The sequence below is a fragment of the Schistocerca serialis genome, chromosome 10, assembly GCF_023864345.2.
Source record: "Schistocerca serialis cubense isolate TAMUIC-IGC-003099 chromosome 10, iqSchSeri2.2, whole genome shotgun sequence".
NCBI lineage: Eukaryota > Metazoa > Arthropoda > Insecta > Orthoptera > Acrididae > Schistocerca > Schistocerca serialis.
The window spans coordinates 238,268,984-238,283,696 of record NC_064647.1 but is presented as its reverse complement, the minus strand read 5'-3'; the positions used below and the strand labels follow the sequence as shown (position 1 = coordinate 238,283,696).

Below are 14,713 nucleotides of genomic sequence, written 5' to 3'. Positions count from 1 at the left end.
TTCTGGCTCAGGTCACTAACTCCAGGTGGACTGTCCTATGAATGAGAGACTGATGACCCCGCTGTTTAGTGCCTTAACCCCCAACTAACTACTCTTCTTTGCACACACTAGCTGTAAGCTCAGGGATAAGGTTCTGATGCATTTAAATTTGAAATAAGCATCACGTGTTGTCCTGTACTAGAAGTTGAACGCTTATTTTGTTGGGAACCTCAGTGGGATGGTATCAAAAGAGTGTTCACTAATGTTCCATTCTGCTGTAGATCGACCACCTTCAGCAATGTCTACATAAGATGAACATTGTTGCTTCTGCATATTGTTGAGAGCCAGAAGCACTCTTACATAAAGTTTAATCAGGATTTTGTTAGTTTATAATCTGATGAAATGGTGAGCCTGCACGTGGGCCACTGTCTCTGCAGTAAACACTGCTGTCTACTGAGGGAGTGTGATCGTTCTTCTTGGAAATTAGGGCAAAAATAGGGCACTAACACATGCCATTGATCAGTCATTTTTGACCTGTTGGTAAATATTTTTGCGTCATCTGGCCACTAAATTTGCATGGATATCCTGAATATGATTCTAACCTTTAGGGATCAGAATTACTCTGTGTGGGCAGCAGAAAGTAAAGACTCAGTAGTAAGGAACCGTCCCTGTTAAATCTAAGTTATATTTTGTTGCTGTAGAGAAATTACTGGTGCAGAGAATCTCCTGTAGGTCAGATAATTTCTGAACAGTTGAGGGTTTCAGAGTTCAGGTCCTCCACAATATAAATGTATGTACCATTAACTGATGTCAAATGTGTAAAGCCATTTCCGCTGCTTCTAGGGGCATAGTACTGATAATTGTTGAAGGCTAGTGCTGTTACCACTTTCAGCAGCGAACCAGATACTCAAGATATTTAAAATTTCTAAATTTACCTTCATACTTGATTGTCTCACCAGCCTCAAATAAGTGTATTTTAGAAACAAAAAGAATAGGACAGTGAAGAATAAATATCAGATCAGAAATTTTGAAATTTAATGTTTTAAGAAATCCTGTTCAGATGATGAAAAAAGCTGTAATTCCATGTTTATATTCTCTTTTACCACTACAGTGTCAATATGATCATGCGAGCATCACAGAAGGCAGACAATAGAATAGACATCTAAATGAATGAAAAGCATTCTGTCTGTCTATTATTGGGAGAAAGTAGAGGGGTCAACAAGATGTCTAAAAAAAATACAACTTTTTAATTTCATAAGGACAGGAATTTAAAGAGTTAGTGTCATTTAGGTACTCTGCCTACAGTAACTATAAAATACATTGCTGAATTTGATTGGGATATCAGTGAGCTCTATTTCTAAAATATGAATGTTGACTTCAAACCAAGTGAGTAATTGTGGGTTATGAGCATGCAAAAAATAAGAAAAGCTTCAAAGGACAGAAGTCACCAGCATAAAATGAGTTATTGCAGGCCAGTGACAATGCCACAGTGAGAAGGCCACAAAAAATTTGTTGTTTGGGGGTAAATTGAACTGACACAACCTACTTCACTTTATGTTGGACACACTATATGATCAAAAGTACCCGGACACCTGGCTGAAAATTACTTAAAAGTTCGTAGCGCACACCATCGGTAATGGTGGAATACAATACGGTGTTGGCCCACCCTTAGCCTTGATGACAGCTTCCATTCTCGCAGGCATATGTTCAATCAGTTGCTGGAAGGTTTCTTGGAGAATGGCAGCCCATTCTTCACGGAGTGCTACACTGAGGAGAGGTATTCATGTCAGTCGGTGAGGCCTGGCACGAAGTCGGCATTCCAAACATCCCAAAGATGTTCTGTAGGATTCAGGTCAGGTCTCTGTGCAGGCCAGTCCATTACAGGGATGTTATTGTCATGTAACCACTCCGCCACAGGCCGTACATTATGAACAAGTGCTCGATAGTGTTGAAAGATGCAGTCACCATCCCCGAATTGCTCTTCAACAGTGGGAAGCAAGAAGGTGCTTTAAACATCAATGTAGGCCTGTGTTGTGATAATACCACACAAAACAACAAGGTGTGCAAGCCCCCTCCATGAAAAACATGACCACAGCATAACACAACTGCCTCCAAATTTTACTGTTGGCACTACACACACTAGTAGATGATGTTTACAGGGCATTTGCCATACCCACACCCCGCCATGAGATCGACACATTGTGTACCGTGATTTGTCACTCCACACATCATTTTTCCACTGTTCAGTCGTCCAGTGATAATACTCCTTACAACAAGCTAGGCGTCATTTGGCATTTACCAGCGTGATGTGTGGCTTATGAGCAGCTGCTCGACCATGAAATCCAGGTTTTCTCACCTCCCGCGTAACTGTCATAGTACTTCAGATCCTGATGCAGTTTGAAATTCCTGTGTGATTGTCTGTATAGACGTCTGCCTATTACACATTACAACCCTCTTCAACTGTCGGCAGTCTTTCAGTCAACAGACAAGGTCGGCCTGTGCGCTTTTGTGCTGTATGTGTCCCTTCACGTTTCCACTTCACTATCACATCGGAAACAGTGGACCTAGGAATGTTGAGGAATGTGGAAATATCACGTACAGATATGACACTAGTGACACCAAATCACCTAACCATCTTCAAAGTCCACAAGTTCTGCAGAGCACCCCATTCTGCTCTCTCACGATGTCTAATGACTACTGAGGTCTCTGATATGGAGTACCTGGCAGTAGGTGGCAGTACAATGCACCTGATATGAAAAAGTATGTTTTTGGGGGTGTCCAGATACTATTGATCACGTAGTGTATTAGATTGTGTTCAGGCGTAGATTCTGATCAGAGCTGCTAACGAATATTATGTGTAGGTGTAAATAAGCTATGTTCTTTGTCATGCTAATACAGAAGTCAGATTCTAAACTATTACCACAGTATGCAGTGCCTTCAGTTGTACAGAATGTTAAAATAACTGGCTTGACGTATCCCAAACAAAAATAATGAAAAATGTGATGCTATACAATGATGGAAGGGGGGAGAATTTTCATGATTTTATCTTTGTAGGAGAGCAGATAAACTTGATGTTGAGTGTCCCTAATGCACGCGCGCTCTCTCTCTCTCTCTCTCTCTCTCTCTCTCTCACACACACACACACACACACACACACACACACACACACACACACACACACACACACACATGGCAGAACTCGTGGAGACCCCAAGTTTCACTTTTATGTCCACTCATGTTAATTGTATTTATGAATGATGTTCCATCTTATTTGCTTCAAGCACAGTTCCTTCTTTTGCTGAAGAAACGAGTGTTAAAAGTAATCCAGTTAGACTGGGACAGAATCATCTTAAAGAATTAAGCCATTTTCTGCAAGCTGACTATGTCTTCAATTGGAAAGAAAATATATTAATTCTATATGCCAAATTGAATTATATTATCAGGATCAGAATAATGCAGTGACAGGTTTACAGGACAGTAATCAATCAGAGCTTGAGTTTGGTCACATGTTTCGTCCTGTGCACAGTTGTTATCAGTGTGGTCAGTAACAATTTATTGAGTTGTTCATATGTTCTTAGATTCTCTAGAGTGTGACACTAATTGTAAAATTGCTTAGTAAAATAAATTGTTTGGGAAACAAACAACTCAACATATTGACATGTTCTGCATATTTCCACTCTCTCCTAATCTAATATTTTGGCGTGAGTAGTCACTTACGAAGACTGTGTTGATTGTACATCTAGTGGTGAGGGTAATACATTGTTGAACATTCCCACTTCAGCCCCTCTAGTTTCATGAAGTTCAGATACATGTAGGCTGCATACATAGCCTTCAAAATGCCGCCTGTAATGGAGGTGCAGTCCAAGTGTAGAGCTCTTCATTGAGTTTCTTTTGGCAGAAAACCAGAGCATCACAGATATCTGTAGGCACTTGCAGAATGTCTAGAGACCTAAATCTAGGTGAGTCATTGGATTTAGGTGTCTTTCATCATCACAAAAAGGTCATGCAAACCTGTCCAATCTCCTGTGCACTGCCTGACCGTCCACAACTGTGACTCCTGCAATGCTGGAACGTGTAGACACTCATCTTTTGAGGTGATCGATGGATCACAATCTGACATCTCACTGCTCAACAGGATGTGTGTTTTCTTGGTGCTGACACACTCATTTACCAGTTGGGGCACTCAAAGGTGTGTGCCCACTGGTTTCCTTGCCTTCTGGCCAAATGAAGGATGCACTCTGTGGGAAGCAGCACATGGATGATGGGGAAGTTACTGATGCTGCAAGACATCGGTTCTGATGTCGAGCAGTGGAGTTGGTACCATGCAGGCGTACAGGCCGCCTGTCTGTCACATTGAGCAGAAATTATGTTGGAAATATGGATTTTGTAGCCAAAGGAGTGGAGAATAATATGATGTGTTGGAATCCTGAATAAATCCAACCAGCTTTCAGAAAAAAAGTGTTGCATTACTTACTGAACATCCCTCTTGTATGCTGTTCACCTAGTCATCATTAAGTGCCGCATTAAAGAGTTAGACATTGTAATTGCACTTTCATGATATAACTAATTTATTTCAATTAGGGAGGACTAATAATGCCCATAACAGTCTTTCCTTTTTCACAGTTAAAGCTGTCTGTGTCTCAGCAGAACAAGAGAAAATTTGTAGTTCTCTTTCTTTTAGAAAAATGTTTTCTGAATAGTTGTGGTGTGGATAGTACAGTAGACATATTACTTTGTTGTTAAATCTGATTTACATGTCACACAAGTAGTCACAAAAACATATGCCCATTGTCACAATATAGAGTTCTGTAAATTGCTTGCATGCAGCCATGTGCAAATTATGCATTGAAAATGTACCTGTGAGCCCGCAAAATTGTGCTGGTTGGAAATTGTATTACTACATCAGACAAGACTTGTACATTAAGTTGATTTATTATGTATGACACACACACAGGTTGCACAGGAAATTTAGACATTTACTGTATGTACTATTTTCCCCTTTTGTGTTCCAGTGCATTTGTTTGGTTTGTGAACAACAGTAATTCATTCATTTTTAATATGTTTCAGAAGAATTGGACTCTTAATCCAGATAATTACTACTACTTTGGTACTGAGGAGAAGAAGAGTGAAGACCCTCTTCCATCAATAGAACTTTCAGAACAAGTGATAGATTATGCAAGGGAACTTGAAATGATTGTATGAGTGAACAAATTTTTGTGGAAAATTAAAGCTTTATTTAATTTTACTCATCTGTTGAAAACTTTTGTAAATAACAAATGAAAAAAAGTAAAAAGTTTAATAGTCATTTTGCATTGTCTTAATGAATTGAATCCAACAATCACTTGTTGACAGTAAGTATACTGTACATTGACAATTGTGTTGTAGCACAAGATGTTGACAACAGTTCATTCATTGTGATATCTATTTTTCTGGGTGGATATCTAAGGTGGTCACCTGTGTTTACATTTACATGTTCTGATCACAAACGTTAAACTATACAGCAGTAACAATACTGGTCAATATGCTGATGTCTTTAATACTGTAAGTGAGAAGGAACTCGTCACAGACACTGACTCAGTAGTCTTCTGTCAAGGTGTTTCATAGTGGTGACCCAGTTATTCACGGTTACCCAGTTCATCACCGATGATAGTGCATTGTGGTGCCAAAATCATTAGCAAATGAAGCAAGACTTCTAAATAGAGCAATAAGATTCATATTAAAAAAATTGAGCTGTATGGTGCTCCCATGAACATACAAAAAAATGGTGGAGTGGTAATTGTTTGTTAAAAAGTAACACACAAATCTCTTCCAAAATGAATCATTCTGCAGGGGGTGTGTGTGAGAACTGTTTTGGTAGATTAGAAATGTGCTACTCTTGGACTCTCACCTGAAATCTTTCCTATCGCAGGACTCTCACCTACTGAGCCATCTAGGCACTACTCGTGTTCTGCCTTCATAGCTTCACTTTAACCAGTCCCTCATCTGTCCTCCAAAAGTTCTGGTTTCCAGTCCTAATTCAGCAGACATTTTCATGCGATTTACGTACAAGCAGGTGCAGTAATGATTGCTGATAGGAATTCATTTATGTTCTGAATATATGCCACCAAATGAGCCCGTTGGGGAAAAATCAGCCATCTCATTAACCATTGTTTTATCCTAATGAACAATTCTATATCGGGGGCACGATATACCTAAGCACAGCCACAGGGTTGTCGATGGCCATTGATTTGTTGATCTGCTTTCCTGTAATTGTTGACTTTCCAATATGAACTTGCAGATGACTTCTACTCTGCTTTTTGACTTAAATACCATACAGAGGAGATGTCAAAAAGCACGATTATTGTAACTTTTATCACCTCGAATAGTATAACCACTTTAACGGTAATAAAGTATACAGAATTAAGTTCTGCCTGCTGTCCCTTTGCTGTTATATACCATCACTCATTCCATGTTCTTGAACAGTGTTCTTCACAATGTGGAATACAAAAAAATGAACAAACTTTATAATAGTGTGTAGGCAATTTGAATACAAAAGGTTGCAGCAGTTATTAACTTCAGCACGTAGGCTGTAAATATCTGATGCTCACTACATATCTTCTTGTCACAGATCTTTCAAAGACCGAGAAGGTGGGAATGTGAAAGTTCCTCGCCCTAAAAGGTGGTTCCAATGTTTGACTGATACTGTTGGCACACTGGTACCTGTTTCACAGAAATACAGTTAAAGTTTGGACACTTAACTGCAGAACACTTTTTGTTTTTGGGGCTATTTAAAGTTTTTGTTTTTCATTCAAATAAAGGAATATGACTCTGCACAACACACAAATGTTTGAAGAGGGGCATCAAACACCAACACCTAAAAGTAAGTTGAGATTCTTAACTAGAAAACAGTCTGTAACTGCCATGCCAAGAACTTGGCACCCTGCCCTCTTAGGCAATAAATTGCATCTGCGAGTGCTTCCTGCTACACACAATTAAAGAAAACATAACATGTTAATATTCATACCTGCAAAATTTTTGCTACAAATTGCACTGTAAATTCATTATTTCAATGTAAAAGCTTTATTTGAAGCAGTGAGGGTACTAACATCCTCAGCATGGTACACATGTATTTAATTGTTCCAGGATTTTTCTTCTAGTTCTCACCTCTGACTTTCTGTACAGCACATGCAATTTCTTGCATAGGGGAAAATATTGGTTTTATGCTGCTTGAATAAAACAAGCCAGTAGCTTTTACTTTTGCCAAATCTCTTAATGTTTATCATACTTGTGAAGGTAATAAAGGCAATCACTTAACCCCACAAGGCTTTTACAAACTGAATCATTCAACCCCCCCACCCCCACCCTCACCCTCACACACACACACACCTCCAGTCCAGAGCACATCTGGAGTTTAACATTGGGTGGGAACGTGTTAAGGTAGCAAACACTAGCACAATGTCAGTTGATCACTATCATTTGTGTGTTAAGAGTTCTGCTACCTGAAATGTTACACATTCAGTTAATATGAGGTCCACAAATCCAAAATAGTTTTAGACCACGTCTACAATTGTTTAACATATGTCAGGAAACCCACAGAAGATACATTAAAGCTAAACCATTTGCAGCTGAGGCATGTAGCGCACACACTCTCTCTCTCTCTCTCTCTCTCTCTCTCTCTCTCTCTCTCTCTCTCTCTCTCTCTCTCTCTCCCCCCCCCCCCTCCCCCCATATACATATTTTGTACATTTTTTGAAGGCATGACAAGTGGTGTTAACATCAATGCTGAATTTCCCAAAACCAGTCATCAGCATACTATAATTAAAATTACTTCTTGATTCACAGATGGCAAATTTCCAGCGTGCCGCCAGCCGTGCTTCACAAGGCGCAGTATATACTTAACAAAACAACATAGCAATATGTGGAACTCTAGAGAGAAGTAGAATTGGATAGCTGCTGGTCCCTACCACTCTACTGCTGAAATGTCAGTAACCAAGTAACCTGAGTACAATCAAGTGTACTAGGACACAGAAAAGACAATTGAGTTATGGGTCCATTCCAAACCATTTTTGTCACATCAAGTCAAACAATGAAATTACAAACTACTAATACAAGACATACACATTGCTCATCTATGCAAAACATACTTAAAATTTGTCTTCAGAGAAGAAAGAAATTTGCCATTAGATGTATCCCTCACAATGTGGACCCAGATGAAAATGCTACTAAATTTTGTATACTCATCTCACTGTGGTGAAAGAGCATTTTCAACTCAATACAATAAAGGGCAGTAACTATTTTTTCTACAAGAAAGACTACTATAAGTGCCTTTCCACTGGAATTTCTTTTACTGATGAAGGCTGTGGCTGAAGGCTACATGTGAGTCCCTTTTAATCGTGCCTGTCATCACCAATAACAAATCAAGTGTGATTTTTGAGCACCCACTCTTTTAGCACACAATGCATGCTCCCAAGAATCTGGTAGCCTGCTTGTGCTGTCCAAGAAATTGTCCCCATTGGTAAATTAATGAGGAGTGAAAATGTGTTGAGCCTTTTGAAAAGTTTGAGGAAATGGTCTGTGATAAAATACCCAAATCACACGAAAAGAGCTCATTAACTGCCTCTCAGTTTGGCTTTCATATCTAATTTAGTACAGGGAACACCCTACAAGGCCTCAAAAATGAAGTCCTGGCAGAGATACACAAGAAAAATTATCCTCTTTGTGTATTCTGTAACCTTGTTAAGGGCATTGTGTAGGCCACAAATTTCTGCCTGGCAAGCTAAAATGTTATGGCTTTTCTCTCCCCCTCTTTCTTTCTTCTTCATATGTGCAGTCTGACAGTTTCATATTCATGACTCTTTCTCACTGTAACAAACCTCAGAATGGACAAGCATGGCTTCCTGCTTCCCCACAAGGATCCGTCCTGGTTCCACTCTTATTCTTGATATAAATAATGTTAGATTTTCATCTTTGTCAAACTGATGCTTGCTGATGACAAACTCAAAACCGCAAGTAACAGTTCAGATGATATCCTGAACCACATGTAGGTGTGTTCAGCTGACAGTCTTAAGCTTGCAAAGATTCGTGTTGCAGAAGTCTCTCTAAGAATTTTGGAATCCTGATTCTCACTTCCCAGTATATTTAATCCTTAATGGATGTGTGTGTCAGTTGCACGTGTGTGTTTTGTTGATGAAGGCCTTAATGGCCAAAAGCTTTGTGTGAGGGTCTTTTAGTTGTGCTTATCTGAAACTCAGCATCCTTGCCATATGGTGAATAGCAACTTGCCTTCTCAGACATTGTTACCTAAATGGATTTTGTTACTGAGAAGTGTTGCATCTGTGGCATAATTACCATAAGAGACTAAAAAATAATGTAGACTTTAAGGTTCATAGTTGCGTTTGTAGTGTCAAGGTGTTTTATCAAATACCCTGGTCCACTATGGGTGTTTGTACCAGCTCATTAATCACTTATGTTAAAAAAGGACTTGGGCTGTACACCAAAGTGTCAGACGCTATGTATCAGACTGTAAATACAGAGAACTGCAAATGAGAGTTCGGAGTCTATGTGGTAGCTTGTAGTGGTCGTGATCTCCCTGCACACACAGTAGCTGAAGTAAGCCATTGTGTGTCCTCCCTCAGTAAGTTATGCCGTCCAGTCCTAAGATATTCAACATGTCCCACCTAAGAAATCATTGGTGTTTCCTACCGGTTCAAAAGAAAATTAAAAATATACTGCTCTAGCTATTCCTACCACTGACACGTTACAGGTGTAAGTACCTACTGTAATCCAGTAGATATTAAGATACCAATAGAAGATAAACAGCAGCTTTTTAATATAAAGGAAAGCTTCCATGATTAAATTTAGCTGGTATAGAAACAAATGGCACTAAACAGTATAGTTATACTTTATTATTAATAGAAAGATTCTACAGGTAGCTCCTCCTGTTGCTGCATATCTTCATTTGTTCCACATCCCTGAAGGTTCACATTCTTAAAACATTCTCCTCCTTGATGGCAACTGCCAGCCACGATGCACAAATGAGTGATAATGAGAGATGGAGTTCAATATGCCTATCAGAGAGCAATTGGGTGTAAGGGTGAATTTGGCAAGTTATCTGAATATGCTGAAAAAAATTTGATCCACAGCAGTGCAGATAAAGTCCAGTTACAGGAAAATGGTAGTACATCATATATTAACTGACATCGAAACTAAAATAAAAACTGTAAAGTTCTGAAGCTTTCACATTATATACAACTAAATGTAAAAGCTTTCAAGGACAATATACTAACATGTAAGGGGATAACATTCTAACACTAGCCTGTCATAGTACGACAATGATGCAAGATCAGCGTGAGGGGCATACAGCAACGCAAAATTCTTCTCGGGAGAAAGCTTGACTAGACCCAAAAATAAAGAAGTCTGAACAATACTGCTCAAAAAGCCAAAAGAAACATGTAAACTTCTTTTTAATCTCTCCATTGTGTTGACAACAGCGTCTTGGGACATTCGCAACCACAATGTACTTATGTGAAAGGCAGCACTTCAGTGTTGACTATTTATACAATACACATGACTGGTTTCAAAATCCACCCTCCATCATCAGATGTATCTGGAAAACCAGCCCTATACCTACCAATTTAATGAAATATGTCCATACTTGGATAGCAAGTGACCACTTCAGAAAAAACATGTAAAGTTACGCAAAAATTTGACTCATTCAAAATCCACATTGACTGAAGCATTTTGATTGATATGCACCACATTGGGATTTGTCAAATTAAACACCTTTCAGTCGTCTAATTTCCAAATGTTATTTTATTGGTCTACCAGTTTTGGTGATTTACTACATGCCATCTTTGGCAGGTGATGGTTAGAGTGATTGCTGTATCAAGCAGAAATCTGTAGAGGACCGTACAGTTATATTCCCATATATTTAGCATCTTGTGGCTAGTGCCTATTTTGACTGGAACTGAGGTTGGAATCTTCCTAACACAGGTCAAGGGGCCTGAAGATGGCATAGTAAATTGCCAAAACTGGTAGCCCAATAAAGTAACAGTTTAATTTCCAAACAGTTGAAAGGTGATTGAGTTGACATTCTTTACTGAACAGCCGAGTCCTGCACCCATTTCTGAAGAGATGGACTTACAGACACACCAGGATTTTGTTTGTATTGTAAAAAGAAAAAAGTTTTTGTATAATGTAACATGGTTTTATGTGAGTGATAAATTGATATGGAAGGATAAACAGTGCTGTACATGCAGTGACATATCAGCATTGACATATTTCACAGAATCAAGAGATATGTGACTGGTTTCCCAGATACATCTGATGATGGACGTAATTGTTCCCACTGTGTGAAACTGAGTACATTACATTTCTCATGTGAACAGAAATTGGAACTACTACACTTTCCAAAGAAAAATTTCAGCGAACTACACAGGTACCCATTCTGTCACTTACTTTGACACAAAAACTCACTACAATCAGTTCCCCACTAATGATGGGGAACATTAAAGGTGTTAAATATATGGAATATAATTGTACAATCATCTAATACCACTCAAAAAAAATAATGCAGAAATAATGGGTTTCACAATCTGACATCACTTCTAATAAAGCACTGCTTTTACAGCAAACAGAAATTTATGGAATATGAACTTCCATAATAAGCAGCAACAGATCTGAACAACATAAGACACATGCGTCAGCCATTTCGTCCACTTTTATTGCGTGTGCAAATGCAGGTACAACTGAGTTGTTCATTGAAAGACAATTTTTTATTCCCCCCCCCCCCCCTCAGAGTTAACACCAGATATTGTTTTAAGTATTGTAAATAATTTTAAGCCTTCTGATAGTGTAGATATATATGATCTTTCTAGTAATATGTTAAAAAACATAGCCAGTTGTATAGTACTTCCTCTCACTTATTGTATAAATAAATGTTTGAATGAAGGTGTATTTCCAGAGGTGTTAAAATTATCAAGAGTTGTGCCCATTTATAAGAAGGGTGAGAAAAAATTGCCATTCTAGTTATCCCTCAGTATCTTAGACACCAGTTTTTTCTACGGTTTTAGAATCCATTACTTGCTACCAGTTATATGATTATTTGTAACATAACATTCTTTCTGCTGCACAATTTGGCTTTAGGAAGGGCAAATCTACTGTTCATGCTATTGACTTTGATAAAACAGGTGCTTATAAGGCGATCTACTTTGCTCAGGCTACTTTTTGTGACCTTAGCAAAGCCTTCGATTCTCAACAAATTGGTTCATTATGGAATCATTAACAGTAATGTAGATAACATATTTGAATCATTTCTTAATAACCGTAAACAAATTGTGTGTATTGGAAATGAGAGATCACAGATAGCTGACATTTAAGTGCGGTGTGCCACAAGGTTTTGGGACTTTTCTTATTCATTCTAATGATTTGCCATTTTATATAAATACTCACTCCATCCTCTATGCTGATGATACTTTTTCAATATTGATTCAGACTTTGATGCCCTCCAAACTACGACCAAAGACACACAGTTGCAAGCAGCAAGCTGGTTCTGAGCTAATGGATTTTTGCTCAATGAGAGTAAAACTCAGCAAACAGTATTTAGTTTAAGAGATTTGCCAGTAGAAGACTGTCAAAGTAGTGTTAAGTTTTTTGGTATTGTCACTGATAGTAAATTGTCTTGGGAGCCACACCTGAAGTATGTTAGTGCAAGGTTGTCTAGAGAGGTCTACTTGTTAAGAAATTTAAAAATCATGTACTTTTTGTTTATGTAGGAACAGCCTATTTTGCTTTTTTTCACAGTATCATATTCTACGGACTTTTATTTTGGGGTAATAGTACACACATTCAGGATATTTTGGTACTACAAAAGAAAGTTATTAGGATGATTATAAACTCAGAAAATCGTGCCCATTGCAGGCCATTGTTTATTGACCAAAAATATTAACTGTAATAAACTTATACATTTATTACACTGTTCTCCTATACAGGGTGTTACAAAAAGGTATGGCCAAACTTTCAGGAAACATACCTCACACACAAAGAAAGAATGTATGTTATGTGGACATGTGTCAGGAAACGCTTAATTTCCATGTTAGAGTTCATTTTAGTTTCTTCCACCTATGCTCAATGGAGCACGTTATCGTGATTTCATACGGGATACTCTAGCTGCTAGAACATGTGCCTTTACAAGTACGGCACAACATGAGGTTCAGGCACGATGGAGCTCCTGCACATTTCAGTCGAAGTGTTCGTACGCTTCTCAACAACAGATTCGGTGACCGATGGATTGGTAGAGGCGGACCAATTCCGTGGCCTCCACGCTCTCCTGACCTCAACCCTCTTGACTTTCATTTATGGGGGGATTTGAAAGCTCTTGTCTATGCAACCCCGGTACCAAATGTAGAGACTCTTCGTGCTCGTATTGTGGATGACTGTGATACAATACGCCATTCTCCAGGGCTGCATCACCGTATCAGAGATTCCATGCGACGGAGGGTGGATGCATGTATCCTCGCTAACGGAGGACATTTTGAACATTTCCTGTAACAAAGTGTTTGAAGTCACGCTGGTACGTTCTGTTGCTGTGTGTTTCCATTCCATGATTAATGTGATTTGATGAGAAGTAATAAAATGAGCTCTAACATGGCAAGTAAGCATTTCCGGATACATGTCCACATAACATATTTTCTTTCTTTGTGTGTGAGGAATGTTTCCTGAAAGTTTGGCCGTACCTTTTTGTAACACCCTGTATACAAAAATAACTTAGCAGAATACCAGCTTAGACACACCCACTGCACTAGAAATAATAGGCATATTGACATACCTTACTGTAGATTATCGAAAGCATTGAAGAGCTATGAAAATGTTCAACAAACTGCCTGTAGAATGGGTAGAAGCTACACTCGACTTAGTTAAGCACAGATTGTACAGTTGGTTATTGATTAATCCTCTTTACTCAATTAATGAATTTGAAAATTTGATGTCATAGAAGTAACTGTTGGAGAGTGTACCATAATTTCTCTAATGCTGTTAATGTAAGAGCTTTATTCATGTTTTTATAATCCTGACGTCGTCTATAGCTGTAATCAGTTGAATTATTGCCTGTAGTCTACTTGAGCAATAGGATAATATACTGTCTGCAGAACTCAAATATTCCTTAGTTATAAACTTCTTTAAATATCCGGTAGTTGTGTATTTACTTACATTGAAGCCCTTTATTTGAAGCAATGCACTTTTTAAATGTAATCATCACAGCATTTATCATCTAACATCATATAGCCTAACCTACTCTGATGTGTCCTACATCATGATGTAGCTTTCTGCACAATGTACAGTCTGACAGACAAATAAAATATAATCAGCTTCACAATATAATCTTGTTAATGAAGTAAAGTACATTTTCCTTGCAAGACAAACTTACTGGCGATCCTTAACAGTTTACAATGAGTGGTCAATTTACTATATTCACTGGAAGCAGACTTTAACAAGATGTACCCATGAAGGTGGTATCTGCTAAACTAGTTCACAATAAGTTATTTGAAAGAAAGTAATCTCTCATTATATGCAATACTATCAAATGTCCATCATCATAGGCATTCTGGCTATATCAACAGTTTGGACAAAAATCACAATCTGCAAAGTCTCTGTTTTATTAAGGTCTTACATATCCAATCATACAGAAAAAGTTTGTACTGAGAAGTGTTCACTATTTCATTAGAAAGCTGCAGTGTGGCTCAGTGGCATATGATACATG

The 14,713-nt window shown here is 38.4% G+C and overlaps 1 protein-coding gene across 2 annotated transcripts in view; it reads left to right on the top strand.

Moving 5' to 3' along the window:
- LOC126425111 (26S proteasome non-ATPase regulatory subunit 8-like) overlaps positions 1-5,284 on the top strand; it is a 66,369-nt gene extending 61,085 nt beyond the window's left edge. Inside the window, exon 6 of one of the 2 annotated variants that reach the window (XM_050088040.1) lies at positions 5,050-5,284. In XM_050088040.1, coding sequence (XP_049943997.1) covers positions 5,050-5,181 — 132 coding nt within the window. In that variant the 3' untranslated portion in view covers positions 5,182-5,284. Of the gene's footprint in view, positions 1-5,046 lie in introns of both variants that reach the window. The other variant, XM_050088039.1, reaches the window with a different exon arrangement.
- Positions 5,285-14,713: the final 9,429 nt, after the last annotated feature.